Here is a 17033-nt window from a genome sequence, read left to right on the forward strand (position 1 = left end):
GGCAACATGGCTTTACAAAAGGTAAATCGTGCCAAACGAACCTGATTTAATTTTTTGATTGGGTGACCAGAGAGCTGGATCGAGGACATATGCTAGATGTAATTTACTTGGATTTCAGCAAAGCCTTTGATACAGTTCCTCATAGGAGGCTGTTGAACAAACTTGAAGGGCTGAAGTTAGGACCCAAAGTGGTGAACTGGGTCAGAAACTGGCTGTCGGACAGACGCCAGAGGGTGGTGGTTAATGGAAGTCGCTCGAAGGAAGGAAAGGTGACTAGTGGAGTCCCTCAGGGTTCGGTGCTGGGGCCAATCCTGTTCAATATGTATGTAAGTGACATTGCTGAAGGGTTAGAAGGAAAAGTGTGCCTTTTTGCAGATGATACCAAGATTTGTAACAGAGTAGACACCGAAGAGGGAGTGGAAAATATGAAAAAGGATCTGCAAAAGTTAGAGGAATGGTCTAATGCCTGGCAACTAAAATTCAATGCAAAGAAATGCAGAGTAATGCATTTGGGGATTAATAATAGGAAGGAACCGTATATGCTGGGAGGAGAGAAGCTGATATGCACGGTCTGGGAGAGGGACCTTGGGGTGATAGTGTCCGAAGATCTAAAGGCGAAAAAACAGTGTGACAAGGCAGTGGCTGCTGCCAGAAGGATTCTGGGCTGTATAAAGAGAGGCGTAGTCAGTAGAAGGAAGAAGGTGTTGATGCCCCTGTACAGGTCATTGGTGAGGCCCCACTTGGAGTATTGTGTTCAGTTTTGGAGACCGTATCTGGCGAAAGACGTAAGAAGACTTGAGGCGGTCCAGAGGAGGGCGACGAAAATGATAGGAGGCTTGCACCAGAAGACGTATGAGGAGAGACTGGAAGCCCTGAATATGTATACCCTAGAGGAAAGGAGAGACAGGGGAGATATGATTCAGACGTTCAAATACTTAAAGGGTATTAACGTAGAACAAAATCTTTTCCAGAGAAAGGAAAATGGTAAAACCAGAGGACATAATTTGAGGTTGATGGGTGGTAGATTCAGGGGCAATGTTAGGAAATTCTACTTTACGGAGAGGGTGGTGGATGCCTGGAATGCGCTCCCGAGAGAGGTGGTGGAGAGTAAAACTGTGACTGAGTTCAAAGAAGCGTGGGATGAACACAGAAGATTTAGAATCAGAAAATAATATTAAAGATTGAACTAGTCCAGTTACTGGGCAGACTTGTACGGTCTGCGTCTGTGTATGGCCGTTTGGAGGAGGATGGGCAGGGGAGGGCTTCAATGGCTGGGAGGGTGTAGATGGGCTGGAGTAAGTCTTAACAGAGATTTCGGCAGTTGGAACCCAAGCACAGTACCGGGTAAAGCTTTGGATTCTCGCCCAGAAATAGCTAAGAAGAAAAAAAAAAAAAAAATTTAAATTGAATCAGGTTGGGCAGACTGGATGGACCATTCGGGTCTTTATCTGCCGTCATCTACTATGTTACTATGGCCTGTAGTTTCCTGCTTCATCCCTGTGACCACTTTTATGAATAGGGACCACATCCGCTCTCTTCCAATCCCAGGAATCACTCCCGTCTCCAGAGATTTGTTGAACAAGTCTTTAATAGGACTCGCCAGAACCTCTCTGAGCTCCCTTAGTATCCTGGGTCCCGTCTGGTCCCATCGCTTTGTCCACCTTCAGTTTTTCAAGTTGCTCATAAACTCCCTCCTCCGTGAACGGCGCAGAATCTACTCCATTTTCTCGTGTAACTTTGCCAGACAATCTCGGTCCTTCTCCAGGATTTTCTTCTGTGAACACAGAACAGAAGTATTTGTTTAGCACATTTGCTTTCTCCTCACCACTCTCCACATATTTGTTCCCAGCATCTTTAAGCCTAGCAATTCCATTTTTTATCTTCCTCCTTTCACTAATATATCTGAAAAAATTTGTATCTCCCTTTTTTACATTTTTAGCCATTTGTTCTTCCGCCTGTGCCTTCGCCAAATGTATCTCTCTCTTAGCTTCTTTCAGTTTCATCTTGTAGTCCTTTCTGCTCTCCTCTTCTTGGGTTTTTTTATATTTCATGAACGCCAACTCTTTCGCCTTTATTTTCTCAGCCACTAGGTTGGAGAACCATATCGGCTTCCTTTTTCTCTTGTTTTTATTGCTTTTCTTCACATAAAGGTCCGTAGCCATTTTTATCGCTCCTTTCAGCTTAGACCACTGTCTTTCCACTTCTCTTATGTCCTCCCATCCTAACAGCTCTTTCTTCAGGTACTTTCCCATTGCATTAAAGTCTGTACGTTTGAAATCTAGGACTTTAATTATCGTGCGGCCGCTCTCCACTTTAGCCGTTATATCAAACCAAATCTTTTTAATGATCGCTACTTCCCAGGTGAGCACCCACTCGAACATTAGAGATACTCTCTCCATTTGTGAGGACCAGATCCAATATCGCTTTTTCCCTTATGGGTTCCGTCACCTTTGTCTGAGCAGAGCCTCTTGAAAGGCATCCACAATTTCTCTACTTCTTTCCGATTCCGCAGACGGAACATTCCAGTCCACATCCGGCAGGTTGAAATCTCCCAACAGCAGAACCTCCTCTTTCCTTCCAAACTTTTGGATATCCACAATCAGATCCTTATCAATTTGCTGCGATTGAGTCGGAGGTCTGTAGACTACACCCACGTAGATAGAAGTTCCATCTTCTCTTTTCAGAGCAATCCATATCGCTTCTTCCTCTCCCCAGGTCCCTTGCATTTCGGTCGCTTGGATATTGATCTTTACATAGAGAGCTACTCCTCCACCTTTATGACCATCTCTGTCCTTCCTAAAAAGATTATATCCCGATATGTTTGCATCCCATCCATGTGATTCACTGAACCATGTCTCTGTGATAGCAACAATATCTAGATCTGCCTCTAACATCAGGGCTTGCAGATCATGAACTTTGTTGCTTAGACTGTGAGCATTTGTGGTTATCGCTTTCCAGCTATTTTTCAGCGGTAATCTCCTTTTTTTGTATGGATTTTTGTTTCGTTTCACTTTCCATTGCAATTCTAAGAAATGAGTTGCTGATATTGTTTATGTTGCAATCTTTACTACTATCACATCTTTTCTTTTGCTGGGGGTGGTCTCTATAATTGTCCTTCATACATACACCACCCCCACCTTCTAGTTTAAATGCCTAGAAACATATTGTCTAAATTTCTCTGCAAGGTTTCTTATTGAAGTTCCAGGGCAGCCTTGTTCACAGCAATGTCCCAAAGATAATGCAATTAACCTTAGAAGTAAAACAGAGCCCCTCCCTTCTCCACCTAATCAGCAGAAAACAATGGCTGAATACTAGTAAGACAGAAATATAGGCTCTATACCACCTAAAACACAGTATTTTAAACAAAAATGCAGGTTCTATCAGTGCTACCCTAAAACACAAGATTTATAACAGGATTTTCCCTACTTTAGTCACCCTGAGCCACAGGCACCAGGATTTAATTAGAGTTAACAAAGTCTTACCCTTTTTCCTATGAAGAGGAAGAGGAAATAAGATTTAACAGAGGAAAGAGAAGGGTTTATTTATTTATTTTTTTTTTAGTAAGAAACAGGGATGAGAAGAGAAATTAAGCAGATATAATGCTGAAAACCATGAAACAAGCAGAATATGAAATGCAGAGCAACTTATCTTATTGAAGTTCACAGCTTTGTTCACAGCAATGTCTTCCAGCAATGTCTTCCAGCTCTCCCGCTCCATTTGAGGCCACTGGCTGATTGGTTGCTGTGAGTTCTCAGCCAGCAGCCTAAACGGAGCAGGAGAGCTGGAAGATCGCTCCTGCTCCATGTACTGGCTGGCCACATGAGACCCAAAAGGTATGTGGGGGAGGTGGGAGGGAGGTGTGAATGTCCGATTTTGGCAGGCAGAAGGCTACCGAGGAGTGTTGGTGGGGGGTGCACGAGGGGGGGTGGAGTCGGCTGGGACGGGAAATGGGGGTTCCCTCATAACCTGGACCACCCCTGAGCAGGCCCAGTGAAGGCCTGCAAGGCATGAGGAAAGAGGGAAATGGTACAGGGCAGGGAGGGAGGGGGGACAGGGTTCAGGGTGCAGAGCCTGGCAGGGAAGGGAGTGAGAAGGGGGTGTTAGGTGCAGAGCCTGGCAGGGTAGGGCACTTGAATATTAAGCCCCTGTCTTTGAGGGGGAAAACTGGGGGTCTTATATTCGAGTATATACGGTAATACAAATTCATTCTGGTTACCATGTGGTATATACTTACTATGCAATATTACATCTTCTACATTGTATTTTACTTGTTATATCCACATTGTATCTTCTAAGTTACATCCACATTATACTCATTACAATAACAAAGTTCTTCTTAGTTGTAACCCGTCCCGAACTGATCTGATGAAGATTTGGCGGGATATAAGTCAACATTTAACATAACACATGATGTGAATGTATGGATAGATGCTCACATCGCAACTTTGCAAATCTCCTCTATGGAGACTGATCTCTGACATTATGAGCACTTACATCACCCCCAAAAATCAGCCCTGCCTAGATATATGTAAAAGGAGATGCAATCTGTCAGCCAATTGGAAATTGTGTGGTCAAATGAAATAAAAAGCTGGGTGGACTATCTGTAGGCTTTAGTCCACTCCAGATAGAAGCCTAAGGCTTCCTTGCAGTTTAAAACAGTGGTTCCCCAACTCTGTTCTGGAGGACCACCAGGCCAATCGGGTTTTCAGGATAGCCCTAATGAATATGCATGAAGCAGATTTGCATGCCTGTCACTTCCATTATATGCAAATCTCTCTCATGCATATTCATTAGGGCTAGCCTGAAAATCTGATTGGCCTGGTGGTCCTCCAGGACAGGGTTGGGAACCACTGGTTTAAAGTATACACGTACAGCATGCTTTCGTCTGACTAAGCATGTACAGTGAGTCAACTACTAGAGCCTGAAGCTCACTGACCATATGAGCTGAAGTGACTGCCACCAGAAATACCACTTTCCAGGTCAAAAACATCAAATAATGGGAATCAAGTGGCTCAAAAGGCAGTTTTCATCAGCTGGGAGAGAACTGGAGAATGACACAGGGACAAATTTGTCCCCGTCCCCATATTAACTCAATTTCCCCACCCCGCGAGTTTTGTCGCTATCTCTGTCCCTGCCCCATTCCTGTAAGCTCTACCTTAACAGCACAAGCCTCAAACACTTATAATTTTAAAGTGTTTGAGGCTTGTGCAGATGGAGACAGAGCTTGCAGGAATGGGATATGGACAGGAAAAGAACTTGCAGGGACAGGGAAAACTTTGTCCTCATGTCATTCTATAGTGAGAACCACATTAAGATCCCATGACAGGTTTGATAGAGCACTTTGACAATAATAAACCTTTCATGAATCAGCCTACTAGAGACAGGCTCACCTCCTACACAAGTATATTTATAGCAGTGGACTTTCAAGTGGAAGATTTTCAAAGGAAAGCTCTGTTTATATGACAAAGAAATGTATACAAGTGCATGCACTCTCTCAGGTAGTAATCCTATCTCCACACCATCAGGCAAAGTTCTTGAATTTGTTGCCAGTTCTTTTCCTCAGCCTGCAGCAGACCCTTCACTTTCTCTCATTCTTAAATTTCTACTCTCTTTCAACAATCCCATTCCCCTAAATACTCACTAATTCCACAGCTCTCCTGAAAACACCATAGAGTGCAAAGCCTCTTCTTCCTGGGACTAGAAGCCTCCCCATTGGCTGGATCCTACCACAGCCTTTGCACTGGATGGGGAAGAATTGATAGCTAGCTACAGAGGGCTAAATTATGAAAAAAAATACCAGATACTTTAACCATCGTGTCTGACTGAGCCTGGTAATTTACAAATTTGTAGAATCCTATAAAAATCCAGATAGTTGGCAATCCAAGACTCCCGAGACCTCAACACATCTGACAGGGCCTCCTCCCTAAACATTTGGACCTGAGGTATATACCTAGTTTGCCTATGCCTTGATCTGGTTCCTTATATTCATAAGAAATAAACAATGTTGCATTCACCCAACTTATGATTTCAGTAAACAATGCCTTAAGTTGGTCTTCTGCATAGCTCTTGCCACACATCTTCAAGCACAAATGGCATTCTGAATCAGAACATACTTTTTAGACCTCGTGCTTCAGCACTTTCAAAGTCACTACACTCCAGCTTCTCCTTTAGGTCTGCTTCAAACCGTGCCAGGTCTGCATCCAATCGCCGGATGTGTTTATCCACCTGTACCAGAAAAGGACAAAAGAAACCTCACAACACTGAAGGAGAAACACATGGATCAGGGTGGCAACCATGTATCTTAGAACCAACTATTGTGTTTCCCCGAAAATAAGACCTATCCTGAAAATAAACCATACCATGATTTTTAAAGATGCTCCTAATATAAACCCTACCTCAAAAATAAGCCCTAGTTAAGATCAACCCCCCGAAGCCACTCCGACTCCATCCCTTACATTAGTGCTGCCTGATTTGCCAATCATCTCTCCCTTCCTCTCCTTCACCCCAATTCTTCCTCTTTCCTTTCTCCCCCCCCCCCATGTGCAGCATCTTTCCTCTGCTAGTCTCCTGCTCCAGAAGAGGAAGTTGATGTCAGAGGGGGGCAGAGGCTAGTGAAGCCAACGGCCATACACAGGTGGACCACAGATTCACTGCTCCAGCAACCCTGAGATCCCTACACCCAGGGCCCCCCCTCCTCCGACATACCTTTCATACGCCACTGTGAGCCTCCACAACTCTTCAATTGTTTTCTGAACTCTTACAAAAATTTTTGTGTGAACCTGATGGTTGCTAACAAAAGCTTTTTAAAGACATAGAAACATAGAAATAGACAGCAGATAAGGGCCACGGCCCATCTAGTCTGCCCACCCCAATGACCCTCCCCTACCTTTCTCTGTGAATAGATCCCACGTGTCTATCCCATTTGGCCTTAAAATCAGGCACGCTGCTGGCCTCAATAACCTGAAGTGGAAGACTATTCCAGCGATCAACCACCCTTTCAGTGAAAAATAATTTCCTGGTGTCCCCGTACAGTTTCCCCCTGATCTTCCACAGATGCCCCCTTGTTGCTGCGGGACCCTTGAAAAAGAAGATATCTTCTTCCACCTTGATGCGGCCCGTGAGATACTTGAATGTCTCGATCGTGTCACCCCTCTCTCTGCGTTCCTCGAGTGAGTAAAGCTGCAACTTATCCAGCCGTTCCTCGTACAGGAGATCCTTGAGTCCCGAGACCATCCGGGTGGCCATTCTCTGGACCGACTCCAGTCTCAGCACATCCTTACGGTAATGCGGCCTCCAGAATTGCACACAGTATTCCAGGTGGGGCCTCACCATGGATCTATACAATGGCATAATGACTTCAGGCTTACGGCTGACGAAACTCCTGCGTATGCAACCTATGATTTGCCTTGCTTTGGATGAAGCTTGCTCCACTTGATTGGCAGTCTTCATGTTCTCACTGACGATCACCCCTAAGTCTCGTTCTGCTTCAGTTCTTGTTAGGATCTCGCCATTAAGGGTGTAAGTCTTGCATGGATTTTGGCTGCCCAGGTGCATGACTTTGCATTTTTTGGCATTGAAGCTGAGTTGTCAGGACCTAGACCAGCGCTCCAGTAGGAGTAGGTCGTGCATCATGTTGTCGGACATTTAATTTATGTCTGTTGTGCTTTTGCCCACTACATCGCTTAGTTTGGCGTCATCGGCGAATAATGTTATTTTACCTCGCAGCCCTTCTGCCAAGTCTCTTATAAAGATGTTGAATAGGATCGGGCCCAGGACTGAGCCCTGTGGCACTCCACTGATTACCTCCGTCAATTCGGAGGGGGTGCCGTTCACCACTACCCTCTGAAGCCTACCTCCAAGCCAGTTCCCAACCCATTTCGTCAATGTGTCGCCCAATCCTATAGAACTCATCTTGCTCAGCAACCTGCGGTGTGGTACGCTATCGAATGCTTTACTGAAGTCCAGGTATACGATGTCCAGGGACTCCCCCAACATCCAGCTTCCTCATCACCCTGTCAAAGAAGCTGATCAGGTTGGATTGGCAGGATCTCCCCTTAGTAAATCCATGTTGACAGAGATCCCATAGATTCTCCTCGTTCAGGATCGTATCCAATTGGCGTTTGATTAGAGTTTCCATTAATTTGCACACTATTGATGTGAGACTCACCGGTCTGTAGTTTGCTGTCTCCATCTTGGAGCCTTTCTTGTGGAGTGGAATGACATTAGCCATCTTCCAGTCCAACGGAACATTACCCATACTAAGGGAGAGATTGAAGAGCGCGGATAGCGGTTCCGCCAAGACATCACACAACTCTCTGAGCACCTTGGGGTGTAGGTTGTCAGGCCCCATTGCCTTGTTAACCTTAAGCTTTGACAGCTCGCAGTAGACACTGCTGGGTGTAAACTCGAAATTACTAAACGGGTCATCTGTGTCAACCCTTGTCTGTAGCTGAGGGCCGAGTCCTGGCGCCTCGCGGGTGAAGACTGAGCAGAAGTATTCATTTAACAGTTGGGCTTTTTCCGAGTCCGCTTCTACATAGTTTCCATCTGGTTTCCTAAAACGTACTATCCCGCCTGAGTTCTTATTTCTGTCACTGATATACCTGAAGAAGGATTTATCTCCTTTCTGGATGTTCGCTAGAGACTCCTCCATGCGGAATTTGGCCTCCCTAACTGCTGTTTTGATGGCTTTTGACTTGGCCAGATAGACTTCCCTAGAGTCCTGTTTCCCTGATTGTTTGTATGAGATGAATGCTTTTTTCTTCTCCTTGATGAGGTCCGAAATCTCCGCAGAGAACCACTGTGGCTTATTGTTCCTTCGCCGTTTACTTACTGATTTAACATAGCGGTTTATTGCTTCTTGTATGGTGGCTTTCAAAGTCGACCACATTTCTTCCACGTTATCGGTTTCTGCTTGGCTTTGTAGCGCCTGGTGAACGAAGTCTCCCATTTCTTTGAAGTTTGTGTCCTTGAATTTGAGGACCTTGGTCAGTGTGGTAGATTTAGTGAAACCTTTCCTGAGATTGAACCATACCATGTTGTGATCACTGGAGGCCAATGTGTCGCCCACCGAGACCTCTGTTACACTTTCTCCATTGGTAAGTATCAGGTCCAGTATTGCCTGATCCCTTGTTGGTTCCAACACCAGTTGCCTGAGTCTTGCTCCCTTCATAGAGTTTAATAGCCTCCTGCTGCTGCCGGAAGCAGAGGAAAGCGTGTCCTAATCCACATCAGGCATGTTGAAGTCACCTAACAATACTGTGTCCCCACACAAGGTGATATTCTCTATATCTCTGATTAATTCCATATCTAGGTCATCCTGTTGTCTTGGGGGTCTGTATATTATGCCAAGATACAAGCATTTGTCCTTCCCTCTGGCCAAATTTACCCAAAGGGATTCCCCAGTGTAGTGGACATCTGTGATTCTGGTGACCTTAATGTCATCTTTAGTATATAGAAACATAGAAATTGACGGCAGAAAAGGGCCACAGCCCATCGAGTCTGCCCATACCAATGACCTACTCCCTGACTTTTACTGCCCTATAGATCCCACGTGAATATCCCATTTTCTCTTAAAATCTGATACGCTGTTGGCCTCAATCACCTGCTGGGGCAGCTCGTTCCAATGATCGACCACCCTTTCGGTGAAGAAGTACACCTCCTCCCATTTTGCCCTCCCTGTCCTGGCGAAGTAAGTTGTAACCCGGTATGACCATGTCCCACCCGTGGGAATCCGTGAGCCAGGTCTCAGTTATCGCCACCACATCCAGGTCGGCATTCCTCATTTCTGTTTTTAATTCCAGCATTAAAATCAACTTCCATGCTTTGATAATGATGATATGAATTGTATTCAGGCCTAGAGGTGCTGCATAGTAACATAGCAGATGATGGCAAATAAAGGCCCGAATGGTCCACCCAGTCTGCCCAACCTGTTTCAATTTAAATTTTTTTATTTTTTCTTCTTAGCTATTTCTGGGCAAGAATCCAAAGCTCTATCCAGTACTGTGCTTAGGTTCCAACTGCCAAAATCTCCATTAAAACCTACTCCACTCCATCTAAACTCTCTCAGCCATTTAAGCCCTCTTCAGCTCATCCTCCCCCAAACGGCCATATACAGACACAGACCATGCAAGTCTGCCCAGTACTGGCCTTAGTTCAATATTTAATATTATTTTCGGATTCTAGATCCTCTGTGTTCATCCCACGCTTCTTTGACTCGGTCACTGTTTTCCTCTCCACCATCTGTCTCGGGAGCACATTCCAGGCATCCACCACCATCTCCGTAAAGAAGAATTTCCTTACATTGCTCTTGAGTCTACCACCCCTCAACCTCAAATTATGTCCTCTGGTTTTACCATTTTCCTTTCTCTGGAAAAGATTTTGTTCTACATTAATACCTTTCAAGTATTTGAACGTCTGAATCATATCTGCCCCTCCTTTCCTCTAGGGTATACATATTCAGGGTTTCCAGTCTCTCCTCATACGTCTTTTGGCACAAACCTCATGTCATTTTTGTCACCCTCTTTTGGACTGCTTCAAGTCTTCTTATGTCCTTTGCCAGATACGGTCTCCAAAATTGAACACAATACTCTAAGTGGGGCCTCATCAACGACCTGTACAGGGGAATCAACACCTTCTTTCTTCTACTGGCTACATCTCTCTTTATACAGCCCAGCATCCTTCTGGCAGCAGCCACTGCCTTGTCACACTGTTTTTTCGCCTTTAGATCTTTGGACACTATCATCCCAAGGTCCCTCTCCCCGTCCGTGCATATCAGTTTCTCACCTCCCAGCATATGTTGTTCCTTCTGATTATTAATCCCCAAATGCATTACTCTGCATTGAATTTTAGTTGCCAGGCATTAGACCATTCCTCTAACATTTGCAGATCCTTTTTCACATTTTCCACTCCCTCTTCGGTGTCTATTCTGTTACAAATCTTGGTATCATCTGCAAAAAGGCACACTTTTCCTTCTAACCCTTTAGCAATGTCACTCACAAACATATTGAATAGGATTGGCCCCAGCACTGAACCCTGAGGGACTCCACTACTCACCTTTCCTTCCTCCGAGCGACTTCCATTAACCACCACCCTCTGGTGTCTGTCCGACAGCCAGTTTCTAACCCAGTTCACCACTTTGGGTCCTAACATCAGCCCTTCAAGTTTATTCAACAGCCTCATATGAGGAACCGTATCAAAGGCTTTGCTGAAGTCTAAGTAAATTACATCTAGCATATGTCCTCGATCCAGCTCTCTGGTCACCCAATCAAAAAATTAAATCAGGTTCGTTTGGCACGATTTACCTTTTGTAAAGCCATGTTGCCTCGGATCCTGTAACCCATTAGATTCCAGGAAGTACACTATCCTTTCTTTCAGCAACACTTCCATTATTTTTCCAACAACTGAAGTGAGGCTCACCGGCCTGTAGTTTCCTGATTCATCCCTGTGACCACTTTTATTAATAGGGACCACGTCCACTCTCCTCCAGTCCCCAGGAATCACTCCCATCTCCAGAGATTTGTTGAACAAGCCTTTAATAGGACTCGCCAGAACCTCTCTGAGCTCCCTTAGTATCCTTGGATGGATCACGTCTGGTCCCATCGCTTCAGTTTTTCAAGTTGCTCATAAACACTCTCCTCTGTGAACGACGCAGAATCTACTCCATTTTCTCCTGTAACTTTGCCAGACAATCTCGGTCCTTCTCCAGGATTTTCTTCTGTGAACACAGAACAGAAGTATTTGTTTAGCACATTTGCTTTTTCCTCATCACTCTCCACATATCGGTTCCCAGCATCTTTTAGTTTAGCAATTCCATTTTTCATCTTCCTCCTTTCACTAATATATCTGAAAATATTTTTGTCTCCCTTTTTTACATTTTTAGCTATTTGTTCTTCTGCCTGTGCTTTCGCCAGACATATCTCTCTCTTGGCTTCTTTCAGTTTCACCCTGTAGACCTTTCTGCACTCCTCTTCTTGGATTTTTTTATATTTCACGAACACCAACTCTTTCGCCTTTATTTTCTCCGCCACTAGTTTGGAGAACCGTATCAGCTTCCTTTTTCTCTTGGTTTTATTTATTTTAATGATAATCTAGCTGTGAAAGAGAGATAGTGTGCCTATGTGGTAAAGGCATAAAAATTCAGAAGAATCCTGTCTGCCTTTCACTCTGGATCTTCTTTGTTTCTTGAGAATAGAACAGAATAAAATGTGAGTGCTTTTTAAGAAACTCAGAATGGAACACTGTTTTCTTTTACAGGTGTTGTTATGGGAGAGGGTTCTTATTTTTATTCTGTAGTGAATAAAATAAATTGTTGCTTGCACTACTACTATGCACTGATTAATTTGGAAATAACTTCTCTGGTAATGTTTTCTTCTTTAGTTGCACTTTATATTGAGAGTCTCACTGGCTAAGCTTTTTGTTTTAATTTGTCTTCACAGAATGGCATAGAATGGCAAGACAACTCTTTCCGTAACAAAATACTTACTGTGTTTCACCGAAAATAAGACAGGGTCTTATATTAATTTGTGTTCCAAAAAACGCAGTAGGGCTTATTTTCGTGGAATGTCTTTTTTTTTTAATGTACAACAATCACCCACCCCAATTCTTCCTCTTTCCTTTTTCTCCACCCCCCCCCCCCCAATGTGCAGCATCTTTCCTCCCCTCTCACCCAACCCCTTGTGCAGCAGCTCCAGAGGCCTCCAAAAACAGCGGCAGCGCTCTGAAGGGCTGCTTCGCAGTCTTCCCCGCCTGGGATGGGCCTTCCATCTGACATCATCATGCAGCAGAGAGAAGACTGCAAAGCAGTCCATTTAAAGTGCTGGCGCCGCCACTGTTTTGAATTCTTTTGGAGTGGAGATATCAGGCTCACGGTGGGAGCGTCGGTGGGGTTCTGCTGCACAGAGGGATGGGAGGGAGGGATAGAAAGACGCTGCAGAGGGAACGCCCAGCCCAGGCCTCACAATACTTAAAGTCCTAGATTTCAAACATACAAACTTTAATAAAATGGAAGAGTATCTGAAGAAAGAGCTGTTAGGATGGGAGGAAGAAGAGAAGTGGAAAAACAGTGGTCTAAGCTGAAAGGAGCAATAAAAATGGCTAAAGACCTTTATGTGAAGAAAATAAATAAAAACAAGAGAAAAAGGAAACCAATATGATTCTCCAAACTAGTTGCGGAGAAAATAAAGGCAAATGAGTTGGTGTTTCTGAAATATTTAAAAAAATTAAAAAAAAAATCAAGATGAGGAGTATAGAAAGGACACCGGGTGAAACTGAAAGAAGCCAAGAGAGATCGTCTGGCAAAAGAGAAGGTGGAAGAGCAAATGGCTAAAAATGTAAAAAAGGGAGCCAAATTTTTTTTTCAGATATACAAGTGAAAGGAGGAAGATAAAAAATGGAATTGCTAAACTAAAAGATGCTAAGAAACGATATGTGGATAGTGATGAGGAAAAAACAAACATGCTAAACAAATACTTCTGCTCCGTGTTTACGGAAGAAAATACTGGAGAAGGACCAAGGTTGTCTGGCAAAGTTACACAAGAAAATGGAGTATATTCTGCACTGTTCATGGAGGAAAATGTTTATGAACAACTTGAAAAACTGAAGGTGGACAAAGCGATGGGACCAGACTGGATCCATCACAGGATACTGAGGGAGCTCAGAGAGATTCTGGCAGGTCCTATTAAAAAGACTTATTCAACAAATCTCTGGAGACGGGAGTGATTCCTGGGGACTGGAGGAGAGCGGATGTGATCCCTATTAATAAAAGTGGTCACAGGGATGAAGCAGGAAACTATAGGCCGGTGAGCCTCACTTCAGTTGTTGGAAAAATAATGGAAGTGTTGCTGAAAGAAAGGATAGTGTACTTCCTGGAATCTAATGGGTTACAGGATCCGAGGCAACATGACTTTACAAAAGGTAAATCGTGCCAAACGAACCTGATTTAATTTTTTGATTGGGTGACCAGAGAGCTGGATCGAGGACATATGCTAGATGTAATTTACTTAGACTTCAGCAAAGCCTTTGACACGGTTCCTCATATGAGGATGTTGAACAAACTTGAAGGGCTGAAGTTAGGACTCAAAGTGGTGAACTGGATTAGAAACTGGCTGTCAGACAGACGCTAGAGGGTGGTGGTTAATGGAAGTCACGCGGAGGAAAGAAAGGTGATAGAAATAATTAATAGTAATAGTAGTAGTAGTGGAGTCCCTCAGGGTTAAGTGCTGGGGCTGATCCTGTTCAATATGTTTGTGAGTGACATTGCTGAAGGGTTAGAAGGAAAGGTTTGCCTTTTAACAGATGATACCAAGATTTGTAACAGAGTAGACACCGAGGAGAGAGTGGAAAAGATGAAAAAGGATCTACAAAAGTTAGAGGAATGGTCTAATATCTGGCAACTAAAATTCAATGCAAAGAAATGTAGAGTAATGCATTTGGGGATTAATAATCGGAAGGAACCATATATGTTGGGAGGTGAGAGGCTGATATGCACGGATGGGGAGAGGGACCTTAGGGTGATAGTGTCCAAGGATCTAAAGGTGAAAAAACAGTGGGACAAGGCGGTGGTTACTGCCAGAAGGATGCTGGGCTGTATAAAGAAAGGAGTAACCAGTAGAAGAACGAAGGTGTTGAAGCCCCTGTACAGGTCGTTGGTGAGGCCCCACTTGGAGTATTGTGTTCAGTTTTGGAGACCATATCTGGCAAAGGACATAAGAAGACTTGAAGCAGTCCAAAGGAGGGTGACAAAAATGACAGGAGGTTTATGCCAAAAAACGTATGAGGAGAGACTGGAAGCGCTGAATATGTATACCCTAGAGGAAAGGAGGGGCAGATATGATTCAGACATTCAAACTATACTAAACTAAACCTTGGGTTTGTATACCGCACCATCTCCATAGTTGTGTAGCTCGGCACGGTTTACAGGAATTGTAATTAGAAAGGAACTCCATGGAAGGGCTAGATGAAGATCAGAGGGGAGAAGAATGTTAGAGGGCTAGGATGTCAGAAGAGGGGGGAGTGTTAGGTTTTGGAGAAGAGCCAGGTTTTCAGATGTTTATGGAAGAGTTGAAGAGCACTCAGGTTTAGAAGAGGGGAGGTAAGGTTGTTCCAGAGCTCGATGAATCTGAAGGAGAGGGAAGTCCCCAGTTTTCCTGGGTGGGAAATGCCTTTTAATGAGGGGAAGGATAATTTCGATTTTTGGGTAGATTTGGTGGTATTAAGATTTGAGGAATTCCAAGAAAGTGGAATTAAAGGAGGAAGGATGCCATGGAGGATCTTGAAAGTTAGGCAGATGCATTTGAAGTGAACTCTGGAAAATATCGGGAGCCAATGAAGCTTGGAAAAGAGCGGTGAGACATGATCGAATTTACTTTTTGCAAAGATAAGCTTGGCCGCAGCATTTTGGATCCGTTGGAGTCTGTGAAGGTTTTTCTTTGTTAGGCTAATGAAGATAGAATTGCAGTAGTCCAGTCTGGAGAGGATGATGGATTGGACGAGAACGGCAAAATGTTTTTGGTGGAAGCAGGATCTTACTTTCCTCAGCATGTGTAGGCTGAAGTAGCATTTTTTTACCAGGGAGTTGAGGTGGTCATTGAAGGACAATGTAGAGTCAATGATGATGCCCAGGACCTTGCTGCAGAGTGGAGCCAGAGGGCAGTGGGATTGAGGTGGGTAGCTGAGATAAATTTGGGCCAAGCCAGAGTAATTTTGTCTTGGATTCATTCAATTTCATTTGGACGGTGTGGGCCCAGGATTGGAGGTTCGAGATACAAGAGGATATGTTCTCTGAGAGATTAGTGAGATTCGAGTCGGTCTCGAGAAGGACGAGGATGTCATCAGCATAGGGGTATATTGTATAGATGGAGGAGTTTTAGAGAGGTCATATAAATGTTGAAAAGGATAGGAGATAAAGGTGAGCCTTGCGGGACTCCACAGATTGATATCCAGGGGGAGGATGAGGTGCCATTCCTATTGACAATGTAGGATCGGGAGTGGAGGAATTTTGAGAACCATTCAAGGACTGTAGAGGTGATGCCAATGTCGGAGAGTTGGTAGATTAGAATATCGTGGTGAACACGTCGAAAGCGGCAGAAAGATCGAATTGCAGGAGGACGGCGAACTTGTTGCGGGAGTGAAGTTGTTGAACCTTGGAGATTAGGGAGGTCAGTAGGGATTCAGTGCTGAAGTTGGGGCGAAAGCCATATTGGTAAGGTAGGAGAATGGAGAATTTCTCTAGATAGGATGAGAGTTGGGTCGATATGATGGTCTCGAGCAACTTGGTTAGGAGAGGGATATTTGCTATTGGGTGATAGTTGGATGGTGTAGAAGGGTTGAGGTCGGGTTTTTTCACTAGAGGGGTTAAGGCGATATGGCCCATTTCTGGGGAGAAGAGGCCCGAATATAGGGCGGAGTTTAGGAGTTTGGTAATGGAAGAGATGGCCTGAGTGGGTATTTCCTCGTAGAGGCAGGAGGGGAAAGGGTCCAAAGAACAATTGCAAGATTTCAGTTTGAGACAGAGTTTAAGGATGTGGGATTCGGATACGTGCTCAAAGGCAGCCCAGAATCTGTCGGCTGGAATAGTGCTAGGGGCCATTAGAGAAGGGTTGGGGTCAGTGAGCACCAGGGAGTTGTAGGAGATTGCAGGTGGGAAGGAACAACGTAGGGTAGTGACCTTTTCATTGAAGAATTTTGCTAGAACTTCGGCTGAGGGAGAGGAGGGGAGAGAGATGGAGTCTCTTTTGGAGGTTAGAGAGTGCCAGATTTTGAAAAGTGTACTGCTCTGGTTGTTGGATCTGGAGATTTTCACGCCGTAGAAGTTCTTCCTTGCTTTTTTTAGTGCTGAATTGTAGAGCTTAATGTTGGCTCTCCAGGACTGTCTATAGGGGAGTTAGATTTTTTCCATTTGCGCTCCAGGGCTCAACATTTCTGCTTTAGTTCACTGTGATAAGGGAGGTACCAAGGGGCTTTGCGAGGGTAGGAGATTGATTTGGTGGAAAGGGGGGCGAGGGAGTGGTAGGTTTACTCGGAGAGGGCAGTCC

At 44.4% G+C, this 17033-nt stretch overlaps 1 protein-coding gene across 1 annotated transcript in view; it reads right to left on the minus strand.

Annotated features, from left to right (window-relative positions):
* Positions 1-17033, minus strand: part of ING5 (inhibitor of growth family member 5) — a 517953-nt gene that overhangs the window by 328258 nt on the left and 172662 nt on the right. Inside the window, exon 5 of the mRNA XM_033958242.1 lies at positions 6114-6225. Within this exon, the coding sequence (XP_033814133.1) occupies positions 6114-6225 (112 nt within the window). The remainder of the gene's footprint in view (positions 1-6113; positions 6226-17033) is intronic.

The sequence above is a fragment of the Geotrypetes seraphini genome, chromosome 9 (genome assembly GCF_902459505.1).
Source record: "Geotrypetes seraphini chromosome 9, aGeoSer1.1, whole genome shotgun sequence".
NCBI lineage: Eukaryota > Metazoa > Chordata > Amphibia > Gymnophiona > Dermophiidae > Geotrypetes > Geotrypetes seraphini.